The 19,722-nt window shown below is 54.5% G+C and overlaps 9 protein-coding genes across 9 annotated transcripts; 4 read left to right on the top strand and 5 right to left on the bottom strand.

The window, feature by feature from the left end:
- Positions 1-857: 857 nt before the first annotated feature.
- On the bottom strand, positions 858-2,997 carry CGGC5_v016714 (uncharacterized protein; the record flags this gene model as incomplete). The annotated part of the gene is made up of 4 exons (XM_032037317.1): positions 858-1,490; positions 1,541-2,546; positions 2,597-2,661; positions 2,722-2,997. The coding sequence occupies 4 exons, from the start codon at positions 2,995-2,997 to the stop codon at positions 858-860; spliced, it is 1,980 nt and encodes a 659-aa protein (XP_031883928.1).
- A 973-nt stretch (positions 2,998-3,970) lies between these two features.
- On the bottom strand, positions 3,971-5,777 carry ygaY (putative uncharacterized transporter YgaY; the record flags this gene model as incomplete). The annotated part of the gene is made up of 4 exons (XM_032037318.1): positions 3,971-4,185; positions 4,245-5,106; positions 5,153-5,365; positions 5,415-5,777. 4 exons carry the CDS (start codon positions 5,775-5,777, stop codon positions 3,971-3,973), a joined length of 1,653 nt encoding a protein of 550 aa, XP_031884057.1.
- Positions 5,778-6,464: 687 nt separating this feature from the next.
- On the bottom strand, positions 6,465-7,679 carry CGGC5_v016716 (uncharacterized protein; the record flags this gene model as incomplete). The annotated part of the gene is made up of 1 exon (XM_032037319.1): positions 6,465-7,679. One exon carries the CDS (start codon positions 7,677-7,679, stop codon positions 6,465-6,467), a length of 1,215 nt encoding a protein of 404 aa, XP_031884058.1.
- Positions 7,680-8,382: 703 nt separating this feature from the next.
- CGGC5_v016717 (uncharacterized protein) lies at positions 8,383-9,873 on the bottom strand (the record flags this gene model as incomplete). Its single annotated transcript, XM_032037321.2, has 4 exons — positions 8,383-8,705; positions 8,769-9,263; positions 9,315-9,786; positions 9,853-9,873. 4 exons carry the CDS (start codon positions 9,871-9,873, stop codon positions 8,383-8,385), a joined length of 1,311 nt encoding a protein of 436 aa, XP_031883811.2.
- Positions 9,874-10,560: 687 nt separating this feature from the next.
- On the top strand, positions 10,561-10,853 carry HSPA12A-1 (Heat shock 70 kDa protein 12A; the record flags this gene model as incomplete). The annotated part of the gene is made up of 2 exons (XM_066153562.1): positions 10,561-10,622; positions 10,676-10,853. 2 exons carry the CDS (start codon positions 10,561-10,563, stop codon positions 10,851-10,853), a joined length of 240 nt encoding a protein of 79 aa, XP_066007090.1.
- A 93-nt stretch (positions 10,854-10,946) lies between these two features.
- dnaK (Chaperone protein DnaK) lies at positions 10,947-12,608 on the top strand (the record flags this gene model as incomplete). Its single annotated transcript, XM_032037323.2, has 5 exons — positions 10,947-11,258; positions 11,310-11,777; positions 11,830-11,936; positions 11,984-12,206; positions 12,261-12,608. 5 exons carry the CDS (start codon positions 10,947-10,949, stop codon positions 12,606-12,608), a joined length of 1,458 nt encoding a protein of 485 aa, XP_031883810.2.
- Positions 12,609-14,276: 1,668 nt separating this feature from the next.
- Positions 14,277-16,046, top strand: patC-0 (Efflux pump patC; the record flags this gene model as incomplete). Its single annotated transcript, XM_032037324.1, has 2 exons — positions 14,277-14,923; positions 14,972-16,046. 2 exons carry the CDS (start codon positions 14,277-14,279, stop codon positions 16,044-16,046), a joined length of 1,722 nt encoding a protein of 573 aa, XP_031883808.1.
- A 939-nt stretch (positions 16,047-16,985) lies between these two features.
- QPCT-1 (Glutaminyl-peptide cyclotransferase) lies at positions 16,986-18,157 on the top strand (the record flags this gene model as incomplete). Its single annotated transcript, XM_032037325.1, has 2 exons — positions 16,986-17,629; positions 17,680-18,157. The coding sequence occupies 2 exons, from the start codon at positions 16,986-16,988 to the stop codon at positions 18,155-18,157; spliced, it is 1,122 nt and encodes a 373-aa protein (XP_031883807.1).
- Positions 18,158-18,416: 259 nt separating this feature from the next.
- Positions 18,417-19,574, bottom strand: CGGC5_v016722 (uncharacterized protein; the record flags this gene model as incomplete). The annotated part of the gene is made up of 2 exons (XM_032037326.1): positions 18,417-18,841; positions 18,899-19,574. 2 exons carry the CDS (start codon positions 19,572-19,574, stop codon positions 18,417-18,419), a joined length of 1,101 nt encoding a protein of 366 aa, XP_031884005.1.
- Between the last annotated feature and the right edge of the window lie 148 nt (positions 19,575-19,722).

A 19,722-nucleotide genomic window follows, 5' to 3' on the forward strand; every position in this document is an offset into this window, starting at 1 on the left:
TGATGTCAGGTTGATTGTGTACTGGCAAAGTGAAAATCTAATGAGACCTCCGAGTTTTCCTGTGCACTTAACTACTCCTGTGGAAGACCATAATAGCGACAACGACGACGACGATAGAAACGACGACGATAGAAACGACGACGATAGAAACGACGACGATAGAAACGACGACGATAGAAACGACGACGATAGAAACGACGACAATAGGAACGACAATGACAAAAGTAACAACGGTAAGGTAGAGTATGATCACAGGAAAAGTAGTCGGTATAGCATAAGAAAAATAGGCGTACTCTCTATATTTGACCTCTCTTACTGCCCTCTAATGAACATTCATGCACACAGAGAATATTACCGTCAAAAGTCCAAGCAAGAAAAACCCGATGTCTGGAAGGGATGGACAAATAGGAACAACAAAAACACACACGATCTAAGTTGAGAGGTCTCGAGCACTAATTACAGCAAATTAGCAAAAACTGCAAAAGTATTAGCACGACCTGGTTTCGATCCAGGGACCTCTGGGTTATGAGCCCAGCGCTCTACCCCTGAGCTACCGTGCTTGATGAAACTTTGGCCAAATCTATGTGTTATGTACCCCACAAGAGTGGGGGTCACTAATCGCCCATCAACGACCCCCACGCAACGCCCAAAGCCTCGTCACACGGGAGTATGATGCGAGCAATATTTGTGAAAATGATTATGGCATATCTTCAGATTCATAGCAATTCCACATCGCGCATACAAGCGTAAATATCGTGTCACATCTATAAAAACGCAGCCTTCAACTCCAAACAAACGCTCAATATGCCTCCCCCCACAGAACATTATATACGCAAACACATGGACCATCGCCAGCATCATACAGCAACATGATTTCTCTGCCGCAAGCTCTGCGCCCTCATAAAAGAAATCTGGCCCCTCCTCGCCGTCGTCTCCCTCGGCGACCGCAGTTCGTCCTTATCCTGGCTCAGACTCGGCGACAGGTCCAGACTACCGTACGGATCCGCCGTCGGTGCAGGCCTCTCGTCCCGCCTCACGGACAGGTAGAAGAAGTCCCACCAGAAGGAGTGCTCGAGCTCGCGCGGCTTGCCGTCGGCGGTCCAGTAGCGCTCCTCGCTCAGCTCGCGCGACAGGTGCCGGCGGAAGTACCGGTCCTGGCTGACCCACCACGCGCGCCAGGCGAAGAGGATGATGGCCGTGAGCGGGATGACGGTGGCCCAGTAGACCCAGAAGAGGTGGCTGAGCACGGGGATCGGGTCCTTCGGGTTGGTGGAGGAGCCTTCGGTGGAGGAGTTGGTGGAGGAGTCGGCGTCCTCGCCCGAGGCCTGCCAGTCGAACATGGACATGCCGAAGAGGGTGCCGAGGAACTCGCCCGGGAGGAAGATTGCGGTGATGACGGCGAGAGCTTTCATGGAGGAGGAGTCGCGGGAGGAGGCGACGGCCATGCGGGCGTTGAGGACGTTGTCTTCTTGGGCCATTTTGGAGTAGATCTGGGGGGTGGTTAGAAACGGGGTTGGTGGGTTGAGAGGGCGCGACTTACGATATCGATCTGGGCTCGGCAACGGGCCTCAGACATGCGACGGTCTGTTTCTAGGCCCATGCACATTCTCTGAAGGCCCTCGAGGTATTGTCTGATTTCGTGCCAGTGGTTTCCTAGAGGGTCGGCCGAAGGGTCGGCTAGAGGGTCCAGCGGTATTGATCTTCTCCGGGTGCTCGCAGACGACCGCGATGGCGGGCCGGTCGCGGGCTCGTCGTTTTGCGCCTGCTGGTCTTGGCGGTCGCGGTCGTCGTCGTCAAAATTCCTCGCGCTGAGGTCGTGTAGGCGCATATTGATTTGCTCTCCCGTGGACATGCGCTGCGCAAGCTCATTGCCGGTCAGCAGCATCAGCTTCACCACCCTCTCCATCCAGCGAACCGTGTCCAGCAGCTTGATGGACTCCTTCAACACGTCATGAGCGCTCTTCATCAGGTTGGCCATACTCATTGGGCCTGCCAAGGGCGGCTGCTTGTCGTTGTTGGCGGAGAACGTGAGGCGGCGGATGAGTTTGGACCGCCGCTCCCGCTCCATCTCAAAGGCCTCGAAGCCGGCGATGTTGCTGACTTCCCACTCGAGAGCCCTGACGTGGTTGATGTTCTCCATGACGGCCTCCTCGGTGCGCATGAATTGGACCTGAAGGAGGACGACAGGGGTGATGAAGGGGTGGGCCCAGTGGGCGCGGCAGGCCTCGAGGCGTTGGTCGTACTCGTCGAGGTTCTGGAGGTTGTGCATTCGAGGGTGGTAGCTCTGGCGGACGAGCAGCGTTGTTGTGCGGCTACGGATGTCGTAGGTCATGGACATGAAGTCGTAGGGTGTCCTGGGGTTACTGGAAAAGGAGAGGATGAGACTGAGTTTGTTCTGGTCGAGGGACCAGAAGCGAGATTCGTTGGTGACGCGACGGGAGTACTGGAGGGTTGCTGGGTGAAGTTTGAGAGCGTCTATGTCTTGCGGAGTCATTGTGATGCCGTCCTCTCTGCGGTCAAGAGACTTATTGTGACGGAAGCATATGCTGCGAGGGTCAGCTGTGGTCTTGATGCGTGGGGACTCATCGTCACTCACACTCTTTTCACACGCCCGTCTAGCACCAGGGAGGGATCGCGAGCTGGCTCTTCAGTAAAGTCACCCTTATTCAACATTAGCAATTGGATCTTCAAAAGACAAACGAACGAGACTGAATGACAAACATTGTGATCCACCACCCAGCCGCGGCGAAAAGCGAGGTCCAGCATCTGGTAGCCTGGCCTCTCTTCATCGTGGTTGAGCTTGAAAGTGACATCGTTCCCGCCCTCATCGTCTGGGGTCAACCCCGAGAGCACGCTGCTGTCCTTCTTGAAGACGACATACTCATCGTATTCAACCTTGGAGGCGGTCCTCCCGTCAATCAGCAGAATCTCATCGCGCAATTGGAGGGTATCGAAGCGGAATAGGTCGGACGAGTCGAGGCCCTGGTATCGAGCCATCAGGGCCGTTGGAGAGAGTTGCTGGCGCCGTACGGAACGCAGCTCAACATGGCTTTCTTGCCGTCGGTTTCAGGGTAACACGGGCGTCGATTCAATGGCAATGTCGACGCAGTGAGATGAAGGTGAATGAAACTGTGTCGGTGAGAGTGAGACGGGCGGGCAAGGCAGGGCAAGGTGTCATCCCGGTCCTTTGGGATCTGGGCCAAGACCGGTTTTTTTTTATCGACCATTTTCGCAGTGCAGCAGAATCGCTCGTTTGGGCTGCCGATCTTGGCTTTTTGGCGGGTGGTTGGGTCGGGTCGCATCCGCCATTCGGTCGGTACCTATCCAGTGGCCACAGAGACCCCGGAAACGTGATTCTGGTGGGCCTCATTTGCAGGTTCGGTTGCCAGGTGCTGCGCTGTTCCAGTTTTCGTTGTTTGCGGGGGCGTTTTTGTGGTGTTTCGCTGAGACTTTCAGCGACATGCTTTGAGGCTTCAAGGCTGTTGCTTGGAGCGTGCCGCCTGTCTGGGTGCCTTGGGGGGTCTGGACAGTTCGCCCAGTGACATTTCCAGGCACTGCCAGGCAGACTCCGCCACTCTGCACCCTGGAGGGCCTCACTGTGGGTCTTGGCAGGCGTTTGGGCGGGTCTCTTTCCGGGGTCATGCCGCTGTGCCGCACCCTGCCGTTGCCACGGGACCTGCCAAAGATGCGAAGAGGCAGGCGCGATTGAGGGTGGAACGGGATGGAAGGAGGGCCCTCAAAAAAGAGGAAAGAAGCATGGGAAGGCAAAGACAGGACCCAAAACGCCACACCAATGCACAGGAACAAAACCCCGTCGTCAAAGATTCATCAACACGGCCACTTTCGAGTCATGGCGTCACGGCGGCCGTTCTTCATCTGGGGTTGCATTAGCCCCGTCAACAACACTTCCGACCTGCATACACACGCCATTCCACCGGTCCCCGAAAACCGTTCACCGTCCTTCTGCTCGTCATCGCCGGCTTTCCTCCCCGCCCGCCCCGGTCACCGCCGCTCCCTTCTCCTTCCCAACAACTTTCTCCGCCCCTTGTCCGTCCTCGGGCGAGACCGGCTTCGGTGCCGGGGCTTCGTCTTTGCGCAGCTTCAACCCGCCGCTCCATCCGATCCAGCCCTTTTCCCGGGGCCCCTTCGACAGGGTCACTAGCAGAGACAGCCCGATGAACCCAACTGTGCCACGTCAGAACCGAGTTCGCCACACAAGACAAGCATGAGAGAGATAGACTTACTGGTTGCGCCACCGCTGTACCTCCAGCCGCCTTGCGCATACAGCCTGTTACCCACCGCTGTGCCTGTCAACTGTCCGCAGAACACCGACACCATGTACGCTGTGTTGACCCTGTTCCTCGCCTTGGGGTTGATGGTATAGATGGCCGTCCTGTTCGCCGTCTGCGCCGTCTGGATGCCGATATCAATGCAGATCGCCTGGATCACCGGCCCCGCCACGGTGATTGTGCTCGTGAACGCACCAACAAGGCACCCGATCAGGATGACCGTTTGTCCCAGCACCGAAGACATGAATGGCACGTATCGATCCATGATGAGCCGTCCATATACTGGCCCGCCGCAAATCGCCGCAATACCAATGAGCGAGAACAGACCGATTGTCAACGAGGGATACTCGTACGGCGGCGAGGCCAGCAGAAACGTCAGCGTCGTCCAGAAAGATGTGAAGATAGAGCTGATGCAGAATCCGATCAGACAGGCGTGCACCAGGATCGGCGAGCTGAAGAACATGGTCACGATCGTCCACAGCGCCTTGAAGTAGTTCAGACCGTCGGGGTTCGTCGACGGATAGTCCGGCATGAAGAAGAAGAGCAGGATCAGGAGGAGGTACTGCGTTCCGAAGGCGAACCAGTAGATGTTGCGCCATGAGGTAAAATTGGCCACGATTCCCGAGAGCAGACGGGCGATCAGCATGCCAAGCATCAGACCCGACGTGACGATGGAGAGAGAGCTCGCTTTGCGGTTCGCCGGAGCCATGTCGGCGACAAGAGGGAGCATGAGCTGCGGCGTGACTGTGGTAACCCCCACAAGGAACGACAGCGCGGAGAAGACAGCGAAGGAGTTGGTCACGCAGAGGCCGAGCCACTGGATACTGTCAGGTTTGACTCGATATTTGCGGCGAAAGACTCACCAGCATCGCCGTGACCCAGATGAGGATCAAGATGAACGGCCGTCGCCGTACCATGTCGCCCAGCGGGCAAATAAAGAGCAAGCCCGCGGCATACCCAGCCTGCATCAGCGTCGCAACTGACGACGCCCTTTCAAAGCTGATGTCGAATGTTTCGGCAATCTTGTTCAACACGGGTTGGTTGTAATACAAAACCGCAACGGTAAAGGTCGCCGCCTGCACCCGTCAGTATTTCGTCGTCCTCGGCGCAATTCAATACACTCACCACAGCATACAAGAAGTTATGCGCCAGCGAAAATTGCGGAGGGTTGTCCGGATCGTAACGAAGCTTCTTCGGTGTCCAAGTCAACACCCTCACCGCGAGGTCCCAGACCCCGTCCCGTCCCTTCTCATCTCCAACCCTCTGAGAACCACAGTCCGAACTCGACGACGGCGACGTCGTCCCAATGTCGCCGTCCGGTATTTTCTCCGTCTTCTCGTCTGCGAAGCCATCCCGGGGACAGTTCAGGGCTGAATCCTGCGGGCTGAAAGCTTCCTTGGCGGGTGCTGCCGCAGTGGCGGGCGCCACAACCATGTCCCTGTCCGTGTCACCACCTCCGCCATCAGCAGAATTTCGCTTCTCCAACATGTTGCCTTTTGCGCCGTAGAACAGCGGCAGAACGAATCCTTTGAGAGCCGCTTCAAAAACTCTTTTGTGATGGAAACCTTCGCACAAGGGAACGCATTCAAAGGCCGTTATCTTTGAGAAAGAAATTCCCGCTTGTTAGCGCTCGCGCGGAAGTCCGTTGGGGAGGCTAATTGATTAGAGCAGGTGACGAAGTCATTGCACTGCGCGATCTCGAGAGTCTGGGCGGGCAACGGTCAAGTCCAAGAATGCGAACCAGAAGAAACTCTCAGTTTCGTCGCGAACACATGTCTCGGGTGAAGTCTTTGGCACGAGGGGAGAGAAATTTTCCACGATATTTTTCGGCAATTACCAGGCTATTCTATGACGCGCTTGGTGAGGGGACCATCAGCGATGGATCTACAGGCGAACAACCGCTGGGGTAAGTAAGATGGGGGAGCCAGGGCACGCCGCGAGCGGAGATAAGCGCCGTTTCGATGGCGCGAGACCGGGGTCTGGTCCTATCATCGCAGTGGGACATCATCGGCCGGCACCGACTCGGCGTGGGGGGTAGGGAGTGGAAATCCGGGGTCGGACGGTGCTTGGTTTGACCACCAACGTCGATGTTTATCACCGTCTGCTCGTGATGCCGGGTCCTGGTGTCCTTTCTCGGGCCATCTTCCTGTGTTGTCGTGCGGCGATTGATCCTGATCAGAAACCGACATACTCCCTGCCTTTCTTTTTCTTGGAGTTACTCCCTGGCCCAGTGCTTGCTGCCTTGGGGGGCCCAGCCATGACCAAGCCCTGCTGTCTCTCTTGTCCTCTGGCTTCAAGAGAGTCAATGAAGTCCACCGGCCGCGTAGCGCCCTCTCCAAGTATCGCCCTACCCTTTGCCAAATACACCCTCTTGAATTCCCTCCAGATCTTTCCCTCGGTGCTGTCATTGTCGCCGTCCTTTGTGGGCCGTGGATAATACGGATCATTATCCCAATACGCGTCCGCCGCCATCTGAACCCCTTGCGCATCCGCCGCGATTCTAGAGCATTGATTAAAATCCAACAACCAGACGCAGACGCTCCTCTGCTGCAAGCCCGCTCCCCCGTCCACCGTCCCAGCCTTCCTCCACGTCGTGACCCTCTGCGTGTGAACATTGCTGTCAAGCACTCTAAACCCCTCGGCAGAGATCCTCCTTTCCGGCGGGCCACCGAGCACGAACTCGACATCGCGCCCGTCGCTCCCCGCCTTCCAGTGCACCACCGCCAAGGCCTCCGCTATGGGCGCGCCGAACTGCATCGCGTCGAGGCCAAGCAGCTCCATCTTGTCGAGGGTAAGCTCGAAGTTCCGCAGGGAAAACGTACCCCGTGTGTGGAGGCTGCTCGGCCGCCTGCGCCCGAGGTACAACCTTACCAAACAGGCGTCATTCTTCTTGTTCTCGAGCGCCTCCGCCATTTGTTCTTTCGGGCAGAATACGTCCACGAGGGATCTGCGAATAATCCGCGGCAGGGGCGGGATGCGCTCGGCGCAGAGGACGTCGTTCGGCTCGCGGCTGGGTATCTTCTTGGCCTGCGCCGTACGCCAGGTAGTTACGTCTTGTGCGTGGAGGTAGTGCGCGGGCTTCGGCACGAGTGTGGTGGTGGGTACGGCGGAGATGGCCTCGTAGATGGATAGGTGCGCGCCGAAATCGTTCCAGAGCTCGTTTTGCTTGTTGGGCTTTGCGACTTTGGCGATGGAGGAGGGGGAGAGGGCGTATATTGTGGCGCAGTAGCCTTCGCCTATTTCTGCGGCGTCGGCGGTGTTGGGGGTGTCGTCGGTTTGGTATTCGTGTGGGAGGGTTGCGGAGGAGGGCGAGAGGTGGGTGGTTAGGGAGAGGTATTGCTTGAGAAGCTCCGTGGAGGGGGAGGAGGGGTTGATGGTGGTTGTGTTCATGTTGGGAGGTAGGCGTGACAGGCGGGAAGTGAATATTATGCGAGGCGGGTGGGTTTGGAAGCGATTTTGGAAGATCTTCGCTGGTGGTATTTTTCCAGTGCGAGGCGGTAGTCGTGGTGGCAATACTTTCGGAGACGGACAAGACCAAGATGGTGAACAAAAAAGCGGCGACCTTGATAGCCTCTCAAGTTTCAGACATTGACAAGCTGAAAGGATGTCTACATACCTACCTTTTCTTGTGCGTTTGCCCTGGAGTCCAAAAGGTCCCGACATGAGCATGCAAGGTTTGTATCCAGTCACCTCCCAATAAGTTCAACGCATCATCATGAACTTTTCCCCGGGTCATTTCGAAATGCAGCACAGCATGTAAGAATACATGATTTGCAATTGTCTATGATGTTGTCTGATGCCAAGTGCTATGTTACTGTCTCGTTGCACTTCCCTGAAAAATTATTTCCCAATCGCGATGGGATGATATGCAACCTAGCAGCAAATGAACATCCTTCCAAATGGATGTTGAAGAAAGAAAAGAAGAACCCGCCAATATCTCTCAGTTGCAAGCAACACGAGCCTTGACCAATCGAAGTTGTTGGTCGTAGTGTTCTCCATCTGATGTGCCGTGCTTGACGAGACCCAGAGAAATGGGGAACTTCACGGAGCTCCGGTTGACCAAAGGTTCCTTGAGCCAAGACTCAGCATCCATCTACTCCGAGTCGTATCGGGTGAGGCGACAACGGCCTGGGAGGGGCCAGTCCAGAGTAAAATGTGCCTTTGACGTCATGAAGATCTTATGAAGACTCAATGCATCTTCGATAACAGTGCAAAGGTTCTTGAAGAGCCTCTCCATGGCGGTCTTTTGGTGAACTTTACGCTTTGGCACGAATAGATAAAATGTCGCAGCCTGTTCATCAGCCATTTGCTTAAGCTTCTGATTGTCGACTCCGAACATATCATCAATCATTCGAGCGCCTTCAGCTTTCCATTGAAAGAATGATTTGGCGTCTGCATCCTTCTTGAGGGCGGTGTCTAGGTTGGAAAGCGTCAGCCACAATTTCATAGAAGATGAACACTTTATCAACGAAATCTTACCTGCCATGCCCTCCAATATGACAGAGAAGCATTGGCCCTCTAGACCACCCCAGCACACGCCAGTGAGAGTCTCTGAGAATGGCTTGAAAATTTGCCGCTGGAGCATTTCCCATATCAGTAGCTCGACAATGCTGGATCTCGTGTCTTCATCTTTGAGAAATACGTGATACCGAGGAGTCAAGATGCTGAGCACGCAATCTGAATGGGCGATGTTGGTTTTGATCTCTTCCCATGAAGGACACTCCGTAAGGATCGTGGAGGCTATGTTATGGATGCTATACTTCATCTTCTTCCATAGACTCAAGATCGCGTCGTCCGAGACCTTGCCTGCCTTTGCAAGTGACTTTGCCTTTGCGATGGACGCCTTTTTCTCCATGAGCTGAGACGTGAGTTTCTTGTTGGTGTTCTGGAGAGTTGAAATGTCTGCTTGAAGGTTTTGCATCGCCCCTTGATAGCCCTCTTCCATCTGAGAGAGCTGGTCTTCCAGATGCTGAACTGTCTGTGTCTGTTAAAGGAGCTTTTCTTCGGCCTCGTGGAGTCGCCCACGATAATTGCTTATCGATTTCTCAAGATACGAGACGACGTACTCCTGCTGGCTCGTGGACTTTTCCTCCTTCAGGCGCAACTCTCTGTTAAGTCTCTCGACCTCCGCGCGAAGAAGAATGACATTCGCGTCTTGCTGTACTGGGCGCGGCTTGCTGCACTTCTCAAGCTCCTTCTCAAGCTTCTGAATCTTTCTCCGCTGTCTGTTCATCGTCTTGTTCTTCTTTTTCAGGATCTCAGAGAGATTCTTCGTGCCGAAAGAATGTTGCGGATGGGATTGTTGATGCGTGGAAGGGTTTTCGGCCATGACGGTCGCGGAATGCTGCGAATGGGATTGCTGATACGTGGAAGGGTTGTCGGCCATGACGGTTGCGGAATGCTCCGTGGCAGGAGCTGGAAGGCTCTTTGCTCGCGCATGTTCCTCGGGAGTGACAGATGGAATTTCGGCAAGAGAAGAAGTCGAGCTTTGCTCTTCCTAAAATGAGATGATGAGTAAATAATTTACATCCAGATTTCAAACGACAGCCATGTTGAATCTTACCTTCTTCACCTTTGAATCCATGGTGTTTTTGTATCACCCAAGCGCTGGGTGTGAGTTGGGTTGGGGTTGTGAAAGTTGGTAGGTTGGCAGAAGGAAAAGAAAAGAGATTGAGAAGGGGAGCAGAAGAAAGGTATTTATCTTGAAAAGTGAGGGGCACCATGTAAGTAGCCAAATCTAGAAGTTTGCTCCTGTGGCTCTTTCCGTTTCTACCTAAGAAAGCTTCACGATGGGGTAGACCTACTGAGATTTCAGGCCATACTCACTTGCTAAATCACAGAAAAGGCAGGGACGTCTTCTGTCTTCACATGTCGACTTTATTTCAGATTCATGGCCGCTCCTGCCTCAACGTTTAGCAATCTCAACTGATCTTTCTCCACTTTTGGTTATTTAAACCTGCTTCTTGTCTTCACTTGACTTCAACTCTTCCATCCTCACAACAACATCCAAAGTCTTTCACAATTATCTCTATCGCCTCAAGACTTCAAATAAGAACAGCCTCAGGTAAGTCTACAAATTCAGTACAGCCTCACTTCCTTTCTTCAAGCCCATTCATTCCACTCTTTGCTTTCCAAATTCTGGTTTGAGCTGCCCGTTCCTACCCTTCGACTTCTTCATTACCCCGAAGTGATCTCATATGTCAAACTTTGCATGCCATCTTCTCGCGCTTTTAGCTGACTGCAAATTTCAATACTTAGCACACTTGCCAAAATGGCCAACAACTCAGATGATGAAGAGCATGTCATTATCGTCGGAATCGACTTTGGCACCACGTGAGTTTACAACAAGATCTTATTCTTAATTCCCAAGCTGACACTTGACGCAGTTTCTCAGGTGCGAGCTGGGCATACTCGGGCGAGCCCAACGACATAGAGGTAATCAGTCGATGGGAATCTAAGCTGAACCTCAACTCCGATAAAGAGAAAGCGCCGTCCGCTATTCTCTTTCCTGGCAAGCGGGGAACCATTTCCTGGGGCTATGGCATTCCTCCCAACGCGAAGTAAGAGCCTATGAGATGGTTCAAGTTGTTGCTGGTGGACGAGAAGGACCTTCCCAAGAAAGTCAAGAACTCTTCGCAGATTTCCGCAGCTCGCAAGATGGTAGGTGAAGAGAACAAGGACCCGGTTGAGGTCATTAGCGCGTACCTCACCCGCTTCTGGAACCATGCAGTCGAATGCATCGTCACCTCAGCTGGACAGGATCTTGTGGATATGTGCCGCTTTCAAGTCGTCATCACTCTTCCAGCCATTTGGCCCGACTATGCCAAGGCGCGCATGCGGAGGGCTGTTGACAGCGCTGGCATCTTGAAGGAGCGCCCTGCTGGAGACACAACTTTGTCCTTCATCTCTGAGCCTGAAGCTGCTGCTCTTGCTACCATTCGGGACTTGAGTAAACGACCAAACATTTTTGTGAGAGATCCTCTGATATTATTGGTATTCCTATCTAACATTAGCTCTTAGGTCGGTGATCACATCATTGTATGCGATGCTGGCGGCGGTACCGTTGACCTCATCAGCTATGAGATCCTCAGTATGGATCCCTTCGTGGTTCGGGAGGCAGTCGAAGGAGATGGCGATCTTTGTGGCGGTGTCTTCCTTGATGATGCATTCATTGAGCTTATCAAGAGAAAGGTCACCCCTGAAGCGTGGGCCAATGTGCCCAAGAACGAGTCCAAGAAGCTTCTCAACGATGATTGGGAGAACGGAATCAAGACAGGATTCTATGGCCAGAATGATGACTTCTCTTTTGGTCTGCCTGCTGAGTGCCGCGCTCCGGATACTTCTCAGCGTGGAGTAAAGCGCAAGAAGAACCTGGTTCTCGACCGCGATGACCTTCTTACCGTCTTCGACCCTGTCATCGATCAGACTGCGGAGCTTGTCCAGAAGCAGATTGCCGCTGTCCTGAAAAAGACAGATAAGAAGCCCAAGGTATGGACTGCTCCCAAACTTGCTGAAAGCTGGCTGTTAACATAAACTGCAGAAAGTCATCTTGGTCGGAGGCTTTGGTCGATGCGTTTACCTTCGGACGCGTCTTCAGGCTATCATCGGCAAGGGAATTGAGATTCTTCAAGGATCGGGCAACAAACCGTAAGGAAAAATAACCCACAATACCTTTCTTTGCTAACACAAAACAGTTGGAGCGCCATCAGCCGTGGTGCAGTCATCAGCGGCTTGACCGCTCGCAATCTTGCCCCCGGTCTTTCAGTTGGAATTACTTCAAGAATCTCTCGCAGAAGCTACGGTGTCACGTACTGTATGCCTTTCGACTTTTCTACTCACGACCCCAAGGACAAGTACTGGTGCACCAGTGAGCACAAGTGGATGGTGCGAAACCAGATGGAGTGGTTCCTTGAGCAGGTACGGCTTTAGATCATGCTGGCAGGGAAACATTTTACTGACTCTCACGTGCAGGGTACTGACGTTTCAACTGCCGATCCGGTTCGCAAGGAGTATTACCGCCTCCTAGAGTCGACTCCGAAGAAAGTCTCAGAGACTATCTATGCCACATCTGCGTGGCCTGCTCCCAAGACCTGCACCCAGGATGTCGATGAGCTTTGCACCATCACCTGGTCCAAGAAGATCGACTTCAAGTCTCTGAGGCGCTACACAAGCCCCACAGGCAAGATGCTTGGCCGGCTGGAGTTTAGTGTCGAGATGACTTGCTCTGGAAACAGCGTTGACTTCGCCGTTCTTCACGATGGAAAGCAAGTTGGTGCTCAGAATGTCTCGGTAATCTTCAAGACGGAGGAGGATGCTTAAAGAGAAGGCCGTTTTTCTTCAACTTACGGAATTTGCTTACGAGACGTCGCATAAGACGTTGATATTTGCTTGCATTTTGAGGAACGGGGAGGATTTTCTACGCGAAGGATGTAGCGCCACATAAATGGCCATATCGCGAGATGGATCATTGCAGCACGCAGGATTTTGGGCAGAAGATAGTCCATAGTACTGAAAAGTTTTAACTTTTGCTCTAGCTACGTGGCTGAAAGTCATAGTGAAGTGATGGCCTTGGCATTCTTCAAATGCTACTTCGCTGTTTTAAAAGCGTAAGGCGCATTGAATCATCGAATGATATTCTTACTGACCATAACGGCCCAGCAAATAAGCATTCGCTTCTTGACGACAGGCTGATTTGCAGTAGCCTATGTCAGCATCATCCGAGGTGAATCATGTCACACAAGCCCGACAGCCGTTAGCTGTGAAGAGCCAATGACCGCTGTTCCGGGTCAGCACCACGCGCATGTCATGTGTTCGCGGTTGAAAGAAGCAAATGCAGGTTACAGCGTCACGCATTCAGAGGGCCGGTATGCGTGTCTGCGATTGGTCTGACATTACGTGCGTCCCGTTTCGGTCTAGACCAGCGCAGCGGCTGATTCGGAGAGATTGACGTGCTGCAATATTGACGGCTGGAGAACGTATCATTTGATGCGCTTGCTGACGGACGACCGCTGGCGCTTCGGAGATGGTCTTGGCGGAACGCAAAAGGGCACGATGGACGATAGCAATAGAGAGGATTGGACAAGAATACGCCGTCAAATTCCAGCAGCTCATGGCAAACTCCGAGGCTGCCGGTGATAGAGGTTCGATACAAAGCTATGGCGTCGGTGTGCTGTCCACGTTTGCTTGAGCTTATCTCAGCCTCAACGGCCACGATTGGACCATGATATCGCGTCCCGGGAAGGAGTCTCCGTAGGGCTGTTTGTGATGCGTCTGGTTGGTGCGCGCGGATTGGGAGTCACCGTTTGTGGCGCTTCTGGGATGCAAGACGTCAGCGTTAGGTTTTGAAGGTGGCCCTTTTCGCAAATTCGGGTCAAGGGTTTCTGAGAGAAGGCGGCCAACAGGGTGAGCGGTTAGGCCGAATGCGACGGGTTAGGGATATGATTTGGATTCGGCTGAAGTGGTGGGATGGGTTCATGCAGCTCTCGTATCTTTGCGGTGTGAGGTACTCGGCAGGCAGGGGACCTTTGGCAGGCCGTCTTTGAGAGTGGATATGCGAATGAGATGGGCATTCTTTGATCTTATCTTCACGCAGCTTTCGTGGCCTGAAAAGTATTGTTCGGGGCTTTCTTGCCTGAAAGGGGCAACCATATGAGGTTCAGAGACGTCTCCTTCGTCGATAGGTCGGGGATGAAGAGGTTGCTCGAGCCTAGCTGGCGAATGGGGCACGCTTCAGAAGCTGACTTGGTGCAATGACCGAGGACGACCTGGTGGACAAGCCAAGAACAACCTGCAGCTTACGACACTGATGATCCCATTCCGAGGCCGTGAGATTGGGCTGACAGCTTGCCTGATGGCCTCATGTTGGGCGAGGGAGGTGATATATGGGTGCGCCGTGTCCCAGGCTCCCGGTTCACTTCGATCCAGCTGAACGACAAGCCAGCCTCCCGAGACCCTCGCTCTGTCTCATCTCCATCCTATACCGACATCATGGCCGTCGGAACCGAGAAGCAGCCAGGCACTCCACCCGCAGGAGGCCCTTTGGAGAAGGCAGAGGCTGACAATGCCTCCACCAAGGGACCCGTCTCAGGGGATAACACCGACACAGAGCGCGGCGCCACAAAGGAGACCACCTCGGAGCCCGTCCGCACCGTGACTGGCATCCGCTGGATCATCGTCGTCTTCGCCATCCTCTCCTCGACCTTCCTCTTCGCGCTCGACAACACCGTCGTAGCGGACGTGCAGCCGCAGATCGTGCTGCAGTTCGATGCCATCACGGACATTGCGTGGCTGGCCGTCGCCTTCATCATGGCTGCCACGTCCACAAACTTGCTCTTCGGCCAGCTGTACTCGCATCTCAAGCCCAAGTGGCTGTACATAGGGAGTGTCGTCGTGTTCGAGGTGGGCAGCGCGGTGTGTGGTGCTGCGCCGACGATGAATGCTCTCATCGTTGGGCGTGCGCTGTGCGGTCTTGGTGGCGTGGGCATGTATCTCGGGGTGATGACGCTGATTGCGGCCACGACGACGATCCAAGAGCGGCCTGCGTATCTTGCTTCCATTGGGTTGACCTGGGGTTTGGGAACTGTCTTGGGACCTGTTGTTGGTGGTGCGTTTGCCGACTCGGGGGCGACATGGCGGTAAGTTTCCTGCATGACGATAAGCTTCATCTACTGACATCAGGGCAGATGGGCTTTCTACATCAACCTTCCCATCGGAGGTCTCGCTGCACCGGTGTACCTCTGGATGCTTCCCTCTCCCGATCCCCAGCCTGGTGCTTCTCTGTGGCAACGTCTCAGGGAGATCGACTGGGTTGGTGCTCCTCTCATGCTCGGCGCTATCATCTGCTTCACCATGGGCATCAGCTTCGGTGGCGTCATGTACGATTGGAACTCCGGCCAGGAGATCGCCCTGTTCGTCGTCGCTGGCGTGCTCTTCATCGTCTTTGGCCTCCAACAAGCATACTGCATCGGTACCACCAAGGAACGTCGCCTCTTTCCCGTCGAGCTGATCGTGTCAAGGAAGTACTACCGCACCATCATCCTCATGTTCTGCATCACCGCGTCCGGCGGCTGTGCCATCTTCGTGCCGGTGTACTTCATCCCCGTCTTCTTCCAGTTCACGCGCGGCGACAGCGCCATTGACGCTGCTGTGCGTCTGCTTCCATTCATCATCCTCGCCGTCTTCGTCACGCTTCTCCAGGGCGGCGTGCTGTCGCATCCATCTGGTGGGCTGTACTTCCCCTGGTTCACGGTCGGCGGAGCGATTGTCGTCGCTGCGTCGTCGCTGATGTACGTTGTCGAGCCGAGTACAAGCACGGCTTGGGTATATGGAGCCTCAGCCATGCTCGGAGCCGGTGTCGGAACGTTCACCCAGGCGGGCTTCTCCATCGCGCAAGCCAGCGTGCCAGAGGAGATGGCCGCCGTAGCGTCGTCAATGATGGCACTGGCCCAGACGAGTGGTATCAACATTGCCTTGGCGGTCGGCAATGCTGTGTTCTTGAACAGGGCCGAGAAGCGGCTGACGGAGATTCTGCCGGATACCGTCCCGGAGGAGCAAATCCAGCTTGCCATTGCTGGTGTTGGAGGAGACTTTGTTCAGACGTTGCCTCCGGACATGCAGGCTGAGATCCTGGATGCTATCGTCGAGGCGTTGAACCTGCCGTACATCTTGGTGATCGTCGCTGGCGCAGTGGTTCTTGTGAGCAGCTTGCTCTGCAAGAGGGAACGCTTGTTCATGAAGCCGGCGGGTGGTGGTGCTTGAAGTAGATGAAGACGTCCATGGCCGCGTTTGGGAGAGTTCGGGTTTAATGTTGATCACGATGAGAAAGAACGGGGGAATACTTTGAAAGGTTTGATGTAGAATTGATGGCATATGATACCTATGATACTGGATTAGCTTGTTTGTCATGACTCCCTGCGTCGACATGAAGATCGTGCTCCCTTTGACAGGAGTCAAGGAGGTGGGCTGGCGTTTGGCCTTAGCCCCTTGGACCCAGATAAACTTCCACACATGCCGACTTCCTTTGTCAGAGACCAGCGAGGGATTCGGGATGTCCGCGTTCCTGTGTGGCAGGCTCGAAGGACGCACTATTGCTAGCTCGCGCTCAAGATACGATGCTGCGCCATTACTGTTGCCATCTTGGGTCTGCCTACGTATTCTTGGCATGATGACATGAAAACAAAGCGAAACTACTTCGCCGCTGACAGCTGCCAAATGCTTCGGACCTGATCGCGACAGCTGGACAGAAACGCGCTCGCGAAGGCACGTGCGCGACGGGCCGATGTGGAGGCGACTGGAGGCAGGTGGAGGTGCGCCGAACGGCCGAGGAACAGCACCTGTGAGGTCCCTGCCTGCAAAACACCTTACTAATCAGCTCAGACCCACTGTTTTAAAACACCAGCCAGGGGTCCTTTGGAGGTGCGTTGCAGGAGAGTTTCGCTCTAACCTCTTTGGGCCATCCCTTCCTCGGTCGGGGGAACGTCCAAAAGTTGACACCTCTTCGGAATCTCAAAACCCATCGCCACGACTCTCATCCAAATCGTCGGACTTCCGTCGCCGACTCATCAATCAACCGAATCACCAATCCCGCACGCGTGCGCACACATCGGCTCACTTTCCTGTTCATCGAAGGGCGCAGCATGAGTTCATGAGAACCCGAGGAGGATCCCATCGCGTCTGCTGTCCCCATCACAGCCCGCCATGGCCGGCCTCCCTTTGGTGAGAGGAGGCGGCCATCTCTGGCTGTCAGCCTTGCTGCACCTCCTGTTCGCCGCCTCTGTCCGCGCCTACATGAACCTATCGGACACTGCGCTGCGCAACATCACAATCAACGAGGCCGACTTTGACATCCACAACGGCCCGTTGCTCGCCCCAATCCTCATTCCCCGCGTCCCAGGCACGCCCGGCCAGGTCAAGACCCAGGAGCACTTCGTCAACTTCTGGAGAAAGGAGCTGCCCAAGTGGTCGATTGAGTGGCAGAACTCAACCGGCACGACGCCCGCCACGGGAGACAAGCAGATCCCGTTCCAGAATCTCATCTTCCGCCGCGAGCCGCCGTGGAACAAGCTCGGACAGGCCAACTGGTTCACCCTCGTGGCTCATTATGACAGCAAGATCGAGCCCGAGGGCTTCATTGGCGCGACGGACAGCGCGGCGCCGTGTGCGATGCTGATGCACATTGCGAAAGCGGTTGACCCGTATCTCACTCAGATGTACGATGAGATGGTAGCGCTTGGCGAGAATGGCGGGACGGTGCCCCAGGACATGGGACTACAGATTTTGCTGTTGGATGGCGAAGAGGCGTTCAAGGCGTGGACGGATACCGACTCGTTGTACGGTGCGAGGTGAGTTCAGGGGGTCTCTGGATGAAAGGTTATGAGCTGACATGAAGTAGGTCATTGGCAGATGAGTGGGAGAAAACATACAACCCAGCCATGTCTCATTACAAGAACCCCCTCGAGCAGATCAGCATCTTCGTTTTACTTGACCTACTGGGCTCAGCGAACCCGCAGGTCCCGTCGTACTTCCAGACGACTCACTGGGCGTACAAGAGCATGGCCAAGCTCGAGAAGCGCATGCGCGATCTCGGCATCCTGGAGACTAAGCCCGCCATCCCTTTCTTGAATGACGCCGAAAAGGACCCCGCCCGATTTGGACGTAGCGGTATTGGTGATGATCACGTTCCCTTCATGGCGAAGGGCGTCAACATCCTCCACATGATCCCGTCGCCGTTCCCTAATGTGTGGCACAGGCCGGAGGACGATGGCGAGCACCTAGACATGCCGACAGTAAGGGACTGGACGAGGATTGTGACGGCATTTACCATGGAGTGGCTTGACATGAGCGAAGTAATGCCGGAAGACGCTGCATAAATATAGCATAGGAATTTCATGGATTGTTTTGAGTAATCACTGAGGCAAGGCCGAGTTGAGGTGAAGACGTTCTTGGTATTACTCGTACATTGTGTTTCCTGCAAAATTGTCTCCTCCCGTTGTCATGTCTGCCCAGCCTTCTGCTAACAAACCATTGTTGTACCCCTCGAGATCCCCGGCGGCATCATCCTCGTGGCTCTTATCTGTCATTGCTCATCCTCGTTGCAGTGTTCCCAAAGTTCGCCCTTGACATTCTCTCTCAGTTGCACTGGCGGTTCCATCCTGAAATTGACTTCTGCTTCTTCATATGCTCCCTCTGGATCTGCGTCACTGGTGAAGGCATGTCTTCGACGCTCATCATTACCATAGCCAAGGTCTGGGCTTGACCAATCGGATTGCAATAATGTCCGTCCCGGTTTTCGACGACCATTCTTTGGAGTTGATCGTGCAGTTCTGATACACTACCGAGGTAGACTGGGTCGGTTCCAGAGATCAGAGGGGCAGGGTCGATTCCGGCTGTTTTGCAAGCCATCATCACGGAACCAAGCACCGCGTTGTTGCATTTCGCTTTGCTGACCATGCACCCGTCAGCGCAACCTCTGCCATCGAGGATTTCTTGAATGTAAAGCAAAAGAGGTGAGAAGAGTGAGGACACGGCGTTCTCCCTGGCTCGAGCAATGCCATCTGATACCATGTTTAGTTAGTGGTCCTGGAAGCACGGGGCTGGAGTCAGTAGCTCACCTAGGATGCCAGCGGCATCGAGGTAGACGTTGAGTCTCATGGGCAGACCATCCGTGTCCAGAACCTCGCCGTCCTCGTTGACGCGACATTCCCGAGCGATTGCTTTGGCAACGTGGCCGAACATCTGCTCGGCACCGAGTTCCCACGCGATCCAGGCCAAGAGGTCCTTGTGAGGGCTGCATGGGATGGCCTTCAAGTAAGGTACCCACTTATGGAGCCAAGGGCGTGCGATGCCGGTCATTTGATATTTGTTGGTAATAACCAACAAATCGAAAAGCTCCTCGACTGTAAGGCGTGCGGGAACGATGTCGAAGCGGCCATGAATGATCAAGAGGGCCAAGAACATCGGCTCGATGGCATCGTTGAGGTTCACGGCCTTGCTGCGACTGCTGTCCGCCTCGGCAAAGTGTCCGTACAGCATCTTGCAAAAGACGGGCGAAGCACGCGACAGGGCTCTGGAGCAGACAACGAACCGCTGTCCATTCTTGGAAGTGTCGCTCGTTTCACTTTTGACGGAGGCAGCATCGTCATCGTCATGGTTGCAGTCCAGGCCATCGTCGTTGCCATCTTCGGGGGTGACCAGCAGGCAGAGATCTCCTCGAGGGTCCATGTCGAAAGCGCCCTCTTGCTCCATGAGGCGCTTCATCCAGTGCCAAGCGGGCTCCGTACGACGCATGGCTGTGTTCGATGTGGAAGAGTGGAAGCGAAAGCAGACGAGAAGGGGAGGTGCGACAGGCGAAAATCAATGGCGATGAGGCCCAGGATGGAAGTGGTGATGAACGCAACGAAGGAAACCGATATCGGCTCGAAGTGATTGGTAAAGT

This window comes from Colletotrichum fructicola, assembly GCF_000319635.2.
Source record: "Colletotrichum fructicola Nara gc5 chromosome Unknown KSG_Nara_v1_contig11, whole genome shotgun sequence".
Classification (NCBI taxonomy): domain Eukaryota; kingdom Fungi; phylum Ascomycota; class Sordariomycetes; order Glomerellales; family Glomerellaceae; genus Colletotrichum; species Colletotrichum fructicola.